The following is a 13,518-nucleotide window of genomic DNA, read 5'->3' as shown; positions in this document are numbered from 1 at the left end:
CTCCCTATGTTGCCCAGCCTTGAACTCCTGGGCTCAAGCAATCCTCCCGTCTCGGGCTTATTTTATTTTATTTTATTTTATTTTATTTTATTTTATTTCATTTCATTTCATTTTTTATTTTATTTTATTTTTATTTTTTGAGACAGAGTCTTGCTCTGTCGCCCAGGCTGGACTACCGTGGTGTGATCTCGGCTCACTGCAAACTCCACCTCCTGGGTTCCAGCGATTCTCCTGCCTGAGTCTCCCGAGTAGCTGGGACTACAGGCGTGGCTAATTTTTGTATTTTTAGTAGAGTAGGGGTTTCACCGTGTTAGCCGCCCACCTCGGCCTCCCAAAGTGCTGGGATTCCAGGGGTGAGCCCCCGCGCCTGGCTGTATTTTCAAACAAATTAACAAGTCACACCTGAATCCAAGCAACATAGCTGCCTTATAGGGCATCAGCCACCAGCCCTTTTCAGCTTTTCATTTGAAATACCAGAAAATAGAAAACAACCAGCATAGCCATCCATAGGGGACTAGGTAATTAACCTATGGCAGTGGCTGTCATGCATGTCTGATCATGATCCATGACAAGAAATACATTTTGCTGTGACCTAGGAGACACACACACACGTATATATAATAGAAAATAAAGCCAGGTGCGGTAGTTCACACCTGGAATCCCAGCACTTTGGGAGGCCGAGGCGGGTGGATCACCTGAGGTCAGGAGTTCGAGACCAGCCTGGTCAACATAGTGAAACCCCCGTCTCTGCTAAAAATACAAAAATTAGCTGGGCGTGGTGGCATGCACCTGTAATCCCAGCCGAGATCGCACCACTGCACTCCAGCCTGAGTGACAGAGCAAGATTCTGCCTCAATTAAAAAGAAAAGAAAAGAAAAAAATAATTTAAAAAAGGAAACTCTGGAGCAAGAAGGGGCTCTCACAGAACCAATGGGACAGAGCCAGCCAGGGTAGGTCACAGAACCACCATGGTGGGTTGTTACAACTGACTCAGGAGGAAACATCTAGAGCCCCCTGGACTTTCTTTGGATTCAGTGTTTATGGAAACTCTGTGGGCTCATTGAAAATACACAGCAGGGCAAAACAAAAACCCAAAGGTGAAACACAGCGGAAGAGGATGGAAGGAGAACCCTAAACTGGAAGTGAAGAGATGGAGCGGAGGGTTGGGGCTGCAGGGATGCTCTGTCATGGAAACCACAGTGCCACCTGTTGCCTTGGAAACCACAGCACCTCATGTTGTCATGGAAACCACTGTACTGATTCCTCTTAAGAGTGCTTCAACTATTTTTAAATCAGCTAGCAATCATGGTGGCTCTTTAACGGGAAAGCAGGCAGGCAGCTGACTCCACTTCTCTCACACACACTCATATACACACATAATTGTACCTTTATAATATTTAGGCTAATGCAAAATTAATTGCAGTTTTTGCCATTGAAAGTAATGACAAAAACATGGCCAGGTGCAATGGCTCATGCCTGTTATCCCAGCACTTTGGGAGGCCGAGGCAGGAGGATCACTTGAGCTCAGAAGTTTGAGACCAGCCTGGCCAACATGGAGAAACCCCGTCTCTACTAAAAATACAAAAATTAGTCAAGTGTGGTGGTGCACGCCTGCAGTCCCAGCTACTTGAGAGGCTGAGGCAGGAGAATTGCTTGAACCTGGGAGGCAGTGTGCCACTGCACTCCAGCCTGGGAGACAGAGCAAGACTCTGTCTCAAAAAAAAAAAAAAAAAAAAAAGAAGCCAGGTGTAATGGCTCATACCTGTAATCCCAGCACTTTGGGAGGCCAAGATGGGCGGATCACCTGAGGTCGGGAGTTCGAGACCAGCCTGACCAACATGGAGAAACCCCATCTCTACTAAAAATACAAAATTAGCTGGGCGTGGTGGCACATGCTTGTAGTCCCAGCTACTTGGAAGACTGAGTTCAGAGGATCGCTTGAGCCCAAGAGATGAAGGCTGCAGTGAGCTATGATTGAGCCACTGCACTCCAGCCTCATAAAATAAAAAAACCGCATCTCATAAAATAAAATAAAATAAAATAAAATAAAATAAAATAAAATAAAAATTGTGGAATATTCCAAACTCAAAGTCAAGAATAGAGAATTGACTGGCCACAGTGGCTCATGCCTGTAATTCCAGAACTTTGGGAGGCTGAGACAGGAGGATCACTTGAGCCAGGAGTTGGAGACCATCTTACTGAACATAGTGAGACCCTGTCCCTATGAAAAAATTTTTTAAATTAGCTGGGCATGGTGGTACATGCCTGTGGTCCCAACTACTCAGGAGGCTGAGGCAGGAGGCTCGCTTGTGCCCAGGAGGTTGAGGCTGCAGTGAGCCGTGATCCTGCCACTGCACTGTAGCCTGGGAGGCAGAGCAAGATCCTGTCTCAAGAAGAAAAAAAGCTGGGTGCGGTGGCTCATGCCTGTAATTCCAACACTTTGGGAGGCTGAGGCGGGCGAATCACGAGGTCAGGAGATCAAGACCATCCTGGCTAACACAGTGAAACCCCGTCTCTACTAAAAATACAAAAAATTAGCCGGGCGTGGTGGCGGGCGCCTGTAGTCCCAGTTACTTGGGAGGCTGAGGCAGGAGAATGGCGTGGACCCCGGAGGTAGAACCTACAGTGAGCCGAGATCGTGCCCCTGCACGCCAGCCTGAGCGACAGAGCGAGACTCTGTCTCAACAAAAAAAAAAAAAAAAGTACAAAAATTAACCAGGCATGGTGACAGTTCCCTGTAATCCCAGCTACTTGAGAAGTTGAGGCAGGAGAATTGCTTAAACCTGGGAGGCAGAGGCTACCCACGCCACTGCACTCTAGCCTGGGTGACAGAGTGAGACTCACAGTCTCAAAAAAAAAAAAAAAAAGATATTTATATAACTAACCCTCATGCATCCCCTGCCATTCTTTATCAAATCTTAATACTATAATACTATGCTAAATTTATTTACACTTTTTTTTTTTTTTTAAGCATTATTGGCTGGGCTCAGTGGCTCATGTCTGCAATCCCAGCACTTTGTGTTTTTTTTTTTTTTTTTTTTTTGAGATGGAGTCTCGCTGTGTCTCCCAGGCTGGAGTGCAGTGACGTGATCTTGGCTCACTGCAAGCTCCGCCTCCCGGGTTCACGCCATTCTCCCGCCTCAGCCTCCCAAGTAGCTGAGACTACAGGCGCCCGCCACCACGCCCAGCTAGTTTTTTGTATTTTTAGTAGAGACGGGGTTTCACCATGTTAGCCAGGATAGTCTCGATCTCCTGACCTCGTGATCCACCCGCCTCGGCCTCCCAAAGTGCTGGGATTACAGGCTTGAGCCACCGCGCCCGGCCAATCCCAGCACTTTGGGAGGCTGAGGCAGGTGGATCACTTGAGGTCAGGAGTTTGAGACCAACCTGGGCAACATGGGGAAACCCCGTCTCTACTAAAAATACAAAAATTAGCTTGGTGTGGTGGTGCGTGCCTATAATCCCAGCTACTCAGGAGGCTAAGGGAGGAGAATCTCTTGAACCCGGAAGGTGGAGGCTGAGTGCACCACTGCACTCCAGCCTGGGGGACAGAGTGAGACTCTGTCTCAGAAAAAAAAAAAAAAAGAGATTTATGTAATTAACCCTTATGTATCCCTTGCCATTATTTATCAAATCTTAATACTATGCTAAATTTATTTACACATCTTTAAACCAAATTATTGTTTAAACAGGCTGTGTCCCACCTCCCATATGATTTGCCCTCTTCGTCTCCCCAGAGGTAGTCACTTTGAGTATCACTGCATTTAAAAATCCAATATTTGGCCGGGCGCGGTGGCTCAAGCCTGTAATCCCAGCACTTTGGGAGGCCGAGATGGGCGGATCACGAGGTCAGGAGATCGAGACCATCCTGGCTAACACGGTGAAACCCCGTCTCTACTAAAAAATACAAAAAACTAGCCGGGCGCGGTGGCGGGCGCCTGTAGTCCCAGCTACTCCGGAGGCTGAGGCAGGAGAATGGCGTGAACCCGGGAGGCGGAGCTTGCAGTGAGCTGAGATCCGGCCACTGCACTCCAGCCTGGGCGGCAGAGCGAGACTCCGTCTCAAAAAAAAAAAAAAAAAAAAAAAAAAAAAAAAAAAAAAAAATCCAATATTTATCAAACCTCAGTGTCTATCATTCCCTTGCATGCCAAAATAAATAACTGAAAAAGAGATAAGAAAAAACGGAGAGTGTCTAATTTCCCTGTACCTGAGGGTCACATTCCTCCTCCAACACCCCACTGTGTGACTCAGTTTCCACTGCAGCAACTTTGTCTGCAGCCTGCATCACAAACAAGCACCCGCATTTGTAAAACTACTTGGCAAACATAGCAAAAGCCTCTGAGATTCAGCAAACATCCATTCCATCTCATTTTAGTTATGACGTTTTACAATCCACTGCTAGTACAAATTTACTTTTTATCCCATCCAGATTGATGATTTTCTTCTTCTATTGGTTCGTTTATTTATTTATTTATTTATTTATTTTTATTTATTTATTTTTTTGAGACGGAGTCTTGCTCTGTCACCCAGGCTGGAGTGCAGTGGCCGGATCTCAGCTCACTGCAAGCTCCGCCTTCCGGGTTTACGCCATTCTCCTGCCTCAGCCTCCCGAGTAGCTGGGACTACAGGCGCCCGCCACCTCGCCCGGCTATTTTTTTGTATTTTTTAGTAGAGACGGGGTTTCACCATGTTAGCCGGGATCGTCTCTCGATCTCCTGACCTCGTGATCCGCCCGTCTCGGCCTCCCAAAGTGCTGGGATTACAGGCTTGAGCCACCGCGCCCGGCCTTATTTATTTATTTATTTTTTGGTCTGACAACTTAGCAGAATTTTCAAACACACTGAGATATCTTCTTTTCTCCTCGAAGAGAAAGTTCCAGAACTTTGATTCTGTGTGCACGCACCGGGGTTGAGTGGCATTCCTCAAGGGGCAGCCAGGACTGTTAGGCGTATTGGTTCTGCAGGAAGCTGACACCTGGCTTTTGAGGCAAAGCTGAAGGCGTTTCTCTCCCTACCTTGCCCCCATCTCTCCATTCTGTAACGCATTATTTGTTCACTTTTGTAGTAAATTACATGTAACATAAAATTCACTATTTTAACCTATATTTATTTATTTTTTTAAAATAATGTACTTATTTTTTGTTTGTTTGTGAGACGGAGTTTCACTCTTGTCGCCCAGGCTGGAGTGCAATGGCACAGTCTCGGCTCACCGCAACCTCCACCTCCTGGGTTCCAGTGATTCTCCTGCCTCAGCCTCACAAGTAGCTGGGATTACAAGCATGCGCCACCATGCCCGGCTAATTTTTGTATTTGTAGTAGAGACGGGGTTTCTCCATGTTGGCCAGGCTGGTCTTGAACCCCTGATCTCAGGTGAGCTGCCTGCCTCGGCCTCCCACAGTGCTGGGATTACAGGTGTGAGCCACCATGCCTGGCCTGTCTTCGTTTTCCTACCTTCACTCCTACTAGCATTCCTGGACCCAGATGTCCTGGATGCAGAGGTTCCTCTTCCCATTCCCATGGGGATCCCAACTACTTCTCTAGAATAATTCTTTTTTTTTTTTTTTTTTTTTTGAGACTGAGTCTTACTCTGTCGCCCAGACTGGAGTGCAGTGACGCCATCTCAGCTCACCGCAAGCTCCGCCTCCCAGGTTCACGCCATTCTCCTACCTCAGCCTCCCGAGTGGCTGCGGCTACAGGCGCCCGCCACCACACCCGGCTAATTTTTTTTGTATTTTTAGTAGAGATGGGGGTTTCACCGTGTTAGCCAGGATGGTCTCAATCTCCTGACCTCGTGACCGCCCGCCTCGGCCTCCCAAAGTGCTGGGATTACAGGCGTGAGCACTGCGCCCAGCCCTCTATGGTAACTCTTATTCAAGTCACTGATGGTCTACATCTTTCCAAAGTGAATAGTACATCTTTGACTTCATTTTGCTCTTTCTCTTGGTAGCATTTAACATGGCTGACCCCTCTATCCCTCTGGACAAACTTTCTCCAGCTACACTGTCCTGGGTCACCTCCCAACTCCTTGTTCACTCCTTCCTAGTCTCCTTCGCTGCCTCCTTCTCTTCTTCAGCACAGAGTTCCCAGGGCACTGTCCGTGACCTCCTTCTCTAAGCCTTTCCCTAGGTAGCTACACGGAGTCCCACCGCTTTGAATACTCACTGCTCATACGCTGAAGCTCTCAAATAAATATCTGCACCTGGCTAATTTTTTGCGTTTGTGGTAGAGACGGGCTTTTCCCATGCTGCCCAGGCTGGTCTCAAACTCCCAAGCTCAAGTGATCCGCCCTCCTCAGCCTCCCAAAGTGTTGGGATTACATGTGTGAGCCACAGCGCCCGGCTTTAATATACTATTAACCAAGTTCTTGCTCATGGGCAGCAAGGTTGAGGTAGGAGGCCCAGGGGACACCACTGAGGACCACACTGAAGACTGACCAAAACCTTGAAAAGGCACCGAAAGCCCTTCTCCATAATACATGCCCGCCAGCACCATGACAGTTTACCATTGCCATGGCAACACCCATAAGTTACTGCCAATTTGCTAGCTAATTCTGAAAACCCACCCCTTAATTAGCATGTCATTAAAAGTGGGTAAACATGTGACTGCAGCCTTGCCCCTGAGCTGCTATTCTCAGCACACTGCCTAGAGGGTAGCCCTCCTCGTTAGATTTTGGAGGGAAGGTGAGGGTTAAAGAAAGACACAGACAGAAGGCGGCTCAACAGCAACCCAGGTATACTGCAGACACCTGTGGGAGTTGGGAACGAGCCTAGTGCCAGAGCCCACCCCTGCTTATAGGCTGGGGGTACTTATAGTTATGGGTTGGAGGGGTCTGGGCAGTATGGCTTGCTGCCCAGCAGGATATTGATAAGGTGGTTCCATGTTGAGGAGGTTCTGGCCCTTGTTCTGGTGGAATGTGGTGGTCTTTGCACTTTCTCCCGGCAGAATATGATCGGGATGTTTATTTAGTTGGGCCTTTGTCCACCTTGTGGTCAGGTGGTTAGGCAGGATGTTTCTCACAGCCGGCACCCTCGTGGAATATTTCACTTTGACAAAGACCTGCAAAATAGTGGGGGGCTTACAAAATGGTTGCAGTTTGGACTAACACTTATCTGTAGGGGCAGTCACTAAGCTGTAACATTGTCCCCTGCCTGGAGGACGCCAAGAACCTGCCCTGCATCACGCTGAGGAAACAAGAAAAAGAGAGGCATTATCCTCATGCTAGAAGGGGTCGGGGACGAGAGTGAAATTTCTAGAAGTTTCTGGAAATTCCTAGAAGAACTCAGGAGCTTGTATCAGAGAAGGCTACAAGCCCAACAGGAGCTGTGGCTTTTTTTTTTAGAGGAACCCAAGAAGATTAAAGCCTCGTTTTCCTCCTTCCTTGATTTCTAGTGTCTTCCAAGAGTTGCGTTGGGTGAATCCAACAGTGGAGCAGAGGATAATAGAGTCAGTGGGTGCACCCATAGATGTTAGCGCTTCTCAGCGACCTAATCCCCGTTCTCGAGGGCCAGTTGGGTGGAAAGAGTGGGCCTCCGTGGAGGCGCCACCGGGATGTATCCAGACCCCCTTGCTCTGCAACCTGAAAAGGCCACTCTTGCACCCGGCTCCCCAGGCCCAGTTGCAAAGGCGGCACACAGGCCTGGCTGAGGGATAGCAACCCACGCCCGGTTGCCATGGAGACGTCGGCACCTGCGCAGCCCAAGACCCCCGAGCGGCGGTGCGGGAGCCAGTGCGCAGGCGCGCGCTGCGACGCCAGCCTTGGCTCAGCGCAGCTAACAGGATCGAGGCTGGACGCCGCGTGACCCGCCCGGGCCGGAGTGGGGGCGGACGGCGCCTTCTTGGTCCTTTCTGCCTCTAACAGCGGTGCTGGGGTAGCCGGAGCCAGCGACTGGGAAACAGCTGCATTCCGGCTGCCCCTCCTTGGCCTGGCTGGGCGGTCAGAGGCTGGGCTGCCAAGTAAGTCCCGGCCGGGCAGGCGGAGCGTCAGGCCCGGGGGAGGAACCGAGAGCCTTTTGCTGCAGATTCTGGGACACGTGTGAGCACCGGGGTCTGGGTTGGGGAGGAGGGTGTTGGGAAAGCGCGAGGCCTCCTGCAGGCCAGCCGCGGAGGGGGCAGCTAGGATCTGTGAGCTTGGCCATCTTTCTGGAAACCTGACCTTGCTCCCTTTTCACCTTGCAGGATTACTGTTTTTGGGGACCGCTGCAGCCCACGCCCACCTAGTAGACTCTTTACTACACGTAGTAGGGTCAAAGCCGCTAAATGTCCAAGACCATGGCGATGAACCTTCTGGAGGATTGGTGCAGGGGAATGGAAGTGGACATCCACAGGTCCTTGTTGGTCACAGGCATCCCAGAGGACTGTGGCCAAGCAGAAATTGAGGAGACCTTGAATGGGGTCCTCTCCCCACTGGGCCCGTACCGCGTGCTCAACAAGATTTTTGTGAGGGAAGAGAATGTTAAAGCTGCCCTCATTGAGGTTGGTGAAGGTGTGAATCTGAGCACCATCCCCCGTGAATTCCCAGGAAGGGGTGGTGTCTGGAGAGTGGTCTGTAGAGACCCTACCCAGGATGCTGAGTTTTTAAAAAATCTGAATGAATTCCTGGATGCCGAGGGACGCACCTGGGAGGATGTGGTCCGCCTGCTCCAGCTTAACCACCCCACACTGTCCCAGAACCAGCATCAGCCGCCAGAGAACTGGGCAGAAGCTTTGGGGGTGCTTCTGGGAGCGGTGGTACAGATCATCTTCTGCATGGATGCTGAGATCCGCAGCCGGGAGGAAGCCAGGGCCCACGAGGCCGCTGAGTTCGAGGAGATGACAGCCTGGGCTTTAGCAGCAGGGAAGAAGGTCAAGAAAGAACCGGGGCTTGCAGCAGAGGTGGGTTCTGCCTTAAAGACGGAGAACCCCAACAACTGGAATGCCACGGAAGACCAGCATGACCCTCCCAAACCTTTGGTTCGCAAGGCTGGAGCTAAGACTCGCTCCAGGAGAAAGAAGCAGAAGAAGAACCCCAAGCAGGAAGCAGTGCCCTGGAAAAAACCCAAAGGCATCAATTCCAACAGCACAGCCAACTTGGAGGATCCTGAGGCGGGTGATGCTGAAAGCATGGCAATCTCAGAGCCGATCAAGGGCAGCAGAAAGCCCTGTGTGAAGCAGGAGGAGTTGGCTTTGAAGAAGCCCATGGCGAAATGTGCCTGGAAGGGTCCCAGAGAGCCATCTCAGGATGCTCGGGCAGAAGCCGAGAGCCCAGGAGGCGCCTCTGAGTCAGACCAAGATGGTGGCCATGAAAGCCCACCAAAGAAGAAGGCCATGGCCTGGGTCTCTGCCAAGAACCCCATGAGGAAGAAGAAGAAGGTGAGCTTGGGCCCTGTCTCTTACGTCTTGGTCGACTCAGAAGACGGCAGGAAGAAGTCGGTGATGCCAAAGAAAGGGCCGGGCTCAAGAAGGGAGGCATTAGTTCAGAAAGCCCCTCGAGGCCAGCAGTCTGCCGAGGCAACAGCCTCAACTTCTAGGGATCTGAAGGCCAAGCCAGAAGGCTCTCCTCGGCGTGCCACCAATGGTGAGAATGACAGCAGAAGTGACTGGGCTGTCATCCAGCAAGTGGATGAGGCAGGACTAGCTAGGAGTGACAGGTGGGGGCAGAGGAACCTGAGGAGGTGGTGGGTCAAGCGGGTGATGAGGAGGACCCTGGTGCATGGCGGGAGGTGGATGACACACCAGTTGAGGAGGGTAAGAGCCCAGACTGCCCTCCCAGGAGCCCCTGAAGGCTGATGCTGGGAACATCTGGTGGGCAGGAGATGACAGAGCAAACCCACCAACCGGTTGTTTATCAATGAGTGTCACTGTGGTCATTTGCCACTACCTCTGACCCATCTTCCTTGATGAGAATTTAATGGTTTGGGCCCAGGCTTGGTGGCTCACACCTGTAATCCCAGCACTTTGGGAAGCCAAGGTGGGCAGATCGCCTGAGGTCAGGAGTTCAAGACCAGCCTGGCCAACATGGTGAAACCCCGTCTCTACTAAAAATACAAAAAATTAGTTGGGCGTGGTGGCGTACGCCTGTAATCCCAGCTACTGGGGAGGCTGAGGCAGGAGCATCTCTAGAACCCGGGAGGTGGAGGTTGCAGTGAGCGTAGATTGTGCCACTGCCCTCTAGTCTGGGTGACAGAGTGAGACTCTATCTCCAAAAAAGAAAAAAAAAGAATTTAATGATTTGGGAGGCTAACGTGGGCAGATCATCTGTTGTCAGGAGTTTGAGACTAGCCTGGCCAACATGGTGAAACCCCATCTCTACTAAAAATACAAACATTAGCTGGGCATGGTGGTGGGCACCTGTAATTCCAGCTGCTGGGGAGGCCGAGGCATGAGAATTGCTCGAACCTAGGAAGTGGAGGTTGCAGGGAGCCAAGATCACACCACTGCACCCCAGCCTGGGCGATAGAGTGAGACCCTGTCCCAAAAAAAAAAAAAAAAAAAAAAAAATCCTTTGGAGTTATGGTGTTTGCAGGGTATGTGGCTTTAAGGGTGGAATTTTCTAGAGGCCTGGATGGGGAATAGAAATGTTCAGGGACCCAGAAGTTTCTTGGAAGTAATGTATTTCCTAATGACACCTCTCTGCTTCCCTTCTTGAGCTGTTCTCTCATTTATTTGCAGAATCCAGAAAGGTCTGATCTGGGGGACCACCCGTACTGAGGAGTTGAAAGAACAAGGAAGAAGTTCCAAGTCAACCAAGTTTTCTCTTGTCACTGAATAAAATAAGACTTTGGACTCTCTTAGGGACCCTGTTGATAGAGATCTGGCTCTGAGGTAAACGATAGGTGAGGTCTTGGGTGGGAGGGAGTTGGGGAAGGGTGGTAGACCTCTATGCCCTTTTCTCTACCAGGCCTGCCATTTCACCACCTCCTCTACTCACCTTCCCTTCGGAGTCAGGAGAGTTGGTAAGAAGATTGGGAAAATTCTAGAACATTAATTCCCCTTTATGCATGAGCAGGGTCACTGTTACACTCATCCATGTTCAGCCTTTCTCCTCCACGCCTTGCTCCCTACTCGGAATGGTCAGCAACCTCTGCAGGCCCTGGCGTTTGGAAGAGCTGGGTGGCCCCGCTGTATTCTTCCTCCCGCCTTTCTCTCGTGTAACCAGCGGGGTAAGTTAAGCCAGGACCTTCACTGCAAACCTGGCTTCATTGCCCCTTCAGTCTCCAGCTTCCATCCTCCAGTTATCTAGCCAGGAGGTCCCAAGAGTTAGTTTTAGAGAAAAAGAATGTCTGCCTAGACCTTGAAGTCTTTGAGTTTTAGAGTCTGTTAGTAAAAATGGCACTTTGATTCCCATTTGGGATGAGCCCTCTCAGGAATCCTGTGGGGAAGCGGGGTGATTGTAGGGAAGGATGCAGGTATTCCTAGGTCCCCAGCTGTAATTCCATCCATCTACCAAACTGTCACCATCTTTGCACCAAACTGTCACCATCTTTGTAGCAGAAGGTCACTACTCACGTTATATATAAGAGGGGAAAGAATATTTTAAAACTTGGCTGTTGGCTGGGCGTGGTGGCTCACGCCTGTAATCCCAGCACTTCGGGAGGCCGAGGTGGGTGGATCACAAGGTCAGGAGTTTGAGACCAGCCTGACCAACATGGTGAAACCCCAGGTCTACTAAAAATACAAAAAGTAGCCGGGCGTGGTGGCGCACGCCTGTAATCTCAGCTACTCAGGAGGCTGAGGCAGAAGAATTGTTTGAATCCGGGAGGCGGAGGTTGCAGTGAGCCGAGATTGCGCCACAGCACTCCAGCCTGGCGACAGAGTGAGACTCTGTCTCAAACAAACAAACAAACAAAACCAGGTCAAGAGATCAGAGATCGAGGCTGTTAATGTCTGCCCTCTGAATTTAGACACACTATATTAGACCAGACCACCACGTGTCATTATTTGTGTGTGTGTGTGTGTGTGTGTGTGATTGCGTGCCCATGTGTAGGGGAGAGGGCAGGGTTCCTGAGGTAATGGTTTCCAGACTGTATCCTAGATGTCCACAAAGATGTAATCTGAATTTATTTTTTTCACGTGTTTAAAAAACTCAAAAGTGACTACTCAGATATGTTGGGAAGCAAACCAGTCACATTGAAGACTATCAGAATATTACCTTGTGTTTATAGGTTAACTTGTTTTTGTACACATCTTGAGTTAGTTATTTCTGGCATCTCTTTGCTTAAAATTGAGTTTCTTGTAAATGCGACTGATAAGCGAGGTTAGAAGTGGAAGAAATTCAGTCCTGTGCATGTCCTATAATCTGACGCCCTGAAAGCAAGTTTCCTTTCGTCATTCACATGCTCTTGTCCTGCCGTGATGCTTCAGTTGTATGGTAGCAAGTAAACGTGTTAACATGGTGAACAGTAGTAATATTCTATCATAGAGTATTAGCCCTTGCAAGTTTTCAGGGCATCTTTTCCGACTTCAGTTTTTGTGCTAAAGAATGTGAACAGTTGTTAGATGTTCTCAGTGATTCAGCTTTAAAACACATTTCTCGTGGTGATTCATTTCAAAATCCTGAATGAGTCTGACTGAAAAATACAAGAGAAAAGAGAGCAGCTACGCAGCTGTGTGCATCGAGGTGCTCCTGGGGTGTGTGCCAAACGAAACCCAGGGGTGAACTGCACTCTTGAAGAGACCAAAGCCTGCAACTGTCCAACTTCTAATTTCAAAACGGGTCCATTACGGCTTCATTGTGTTAACAGGCTGACACCATGACTAGTAAATGTAAACGTGTATGTATAAAATAAAGTTTAGCAAATTGTGTCCTGTTAAGTTTTCTCTTTTGTAGGTGGGGATTGCATGGACTATTAAATTTGAGGAAAGGGTTCCCCCTTCAAACAGTGCCCCCAGCCAGACATGACTGGTTATCAGATACGGGTTCAAGCTTTGAGAACTGTTAATGATCCACGAGAGGAGAAACTGTTTGTCCTCTTTGCGAATGGCTTTCCACCGATGTGGAAGGACGTCCCACAGATCTTGGGGTTTCTAGAAGAGGTATTGGGTGATGCAAATTACCTCAAAGTGCCAGTTTATATTTTTATAAACAGCTGGAAGATGAAAACCTTTCGCTCCCCTCCTATTCCCTCACACAGAAGCCAAGAGGTCAGTGGCACGATCTCAGCTCACTGCAGCCTCTACCTCCTGGGCTCAAGTGATCTGCCCGCCTCGGCCTCCCAAACTGTTGGAATTACAGGCGTGAGCCACCGCGCCAGGCCAGAAGCTGAGGTCTTTTCGCTAAAAATTTAGTTTTCTTCTGGCTCTCCCTGCCCCTCTCCAAGAACTCCTGAACCAGGGTGGCCACTACGTCAGTTGCTTGGAATCTGTTCAAGGTACCATTTCGTGTTCCCACCTGCTGACTCAGGATCTCTTGGGGGTTGTACCTGGGAATCTCCATCTTAAACAGTTTCTCCTGAGAATTCGGTTTTTTTTTAATTGAGATGGAGTCTAGCTCTCGCCAGGCTGGAGTATAATGGCATGATCTCGGCTCACTGCAACCTCTGCC

The 13,518-nt window shown here is 49.6% G+C and overlaps 2 protein-coding genes across 22 annotated transcripts in view; one reads left to right on the top strand and one right to left on the bottom strand.

The window, feature by feature from the left end:
• The window catches only part of CALM3 (calmodulin 3), a 203,052-nt gene that overhangs the window by 114,803 nt on the left and 74,731 nt on the right, over positions 1-13,518 (bottom strand). Inside the window, exon 1 of one of the 20 annotated variants that reach the window (XM_050772274.1) lies at positions 12,844-12,847. The exons of the other annotated variants lie outside the window; for them this stretch is intronic. The gene's annotated coding sequence lies outside the window, so the exon portion shown is untranslated. Of the gene's footprint in view, positions 1-12,843; positions 12,848-13,518 lie in introns of those variants that run through there. 20 annotated transcript variants of the gene reach the window in all.
• Positions 7,724-12,776, top strand: PNMA8A (PNMA family member 8A). 2 transcript variants are annotated; one of them, XM_050772227.1, is made up of 3 exons: positions 7,724-7,952; positions 8,175-9,552; positions 10,647-12,776. In XM_050772227.1, the coding sequence occupies exons 2-3, from the start codon at positions 8,256-8,258 to the stop codon at positions 10,661-10,663; spliced, it is 1,314 nt and encodes a 437-aa protein (XP_050628184.1). In that variant the 5' UTR covers positions 7,724-7,952; positions 8,175-8,255; the 3' UTR covers positions 10,664-12,776. The 2 variants fall into 2 exon arrangements, with proteins under 2 accessions (XP_050628184.1, XP_050628185.1); XM_050772228.1 differs by having other exon boundaries at positions 7,946-8,031.

The sequence above is a fragment of the Macaca thibetana genome, chromosome 19 (assembly GCF_024542745.1).
Source record: "Macaca thibetana thibetana isolate TM-01 chromosome 19, ASM2454274v1, whole genome shotgun sequence".
Lineage (NCBI taxonomy): Eukaryota > Metazoa > Chordata > Mammalia > Primates > Cercopithecidae > Macaca > Macaca thibetana.
The sequence above is the reverse complement of the archived record's forward strand: the minus strand, read 5'-3'. Positions and strand labels throughout refer to the sequence as shown.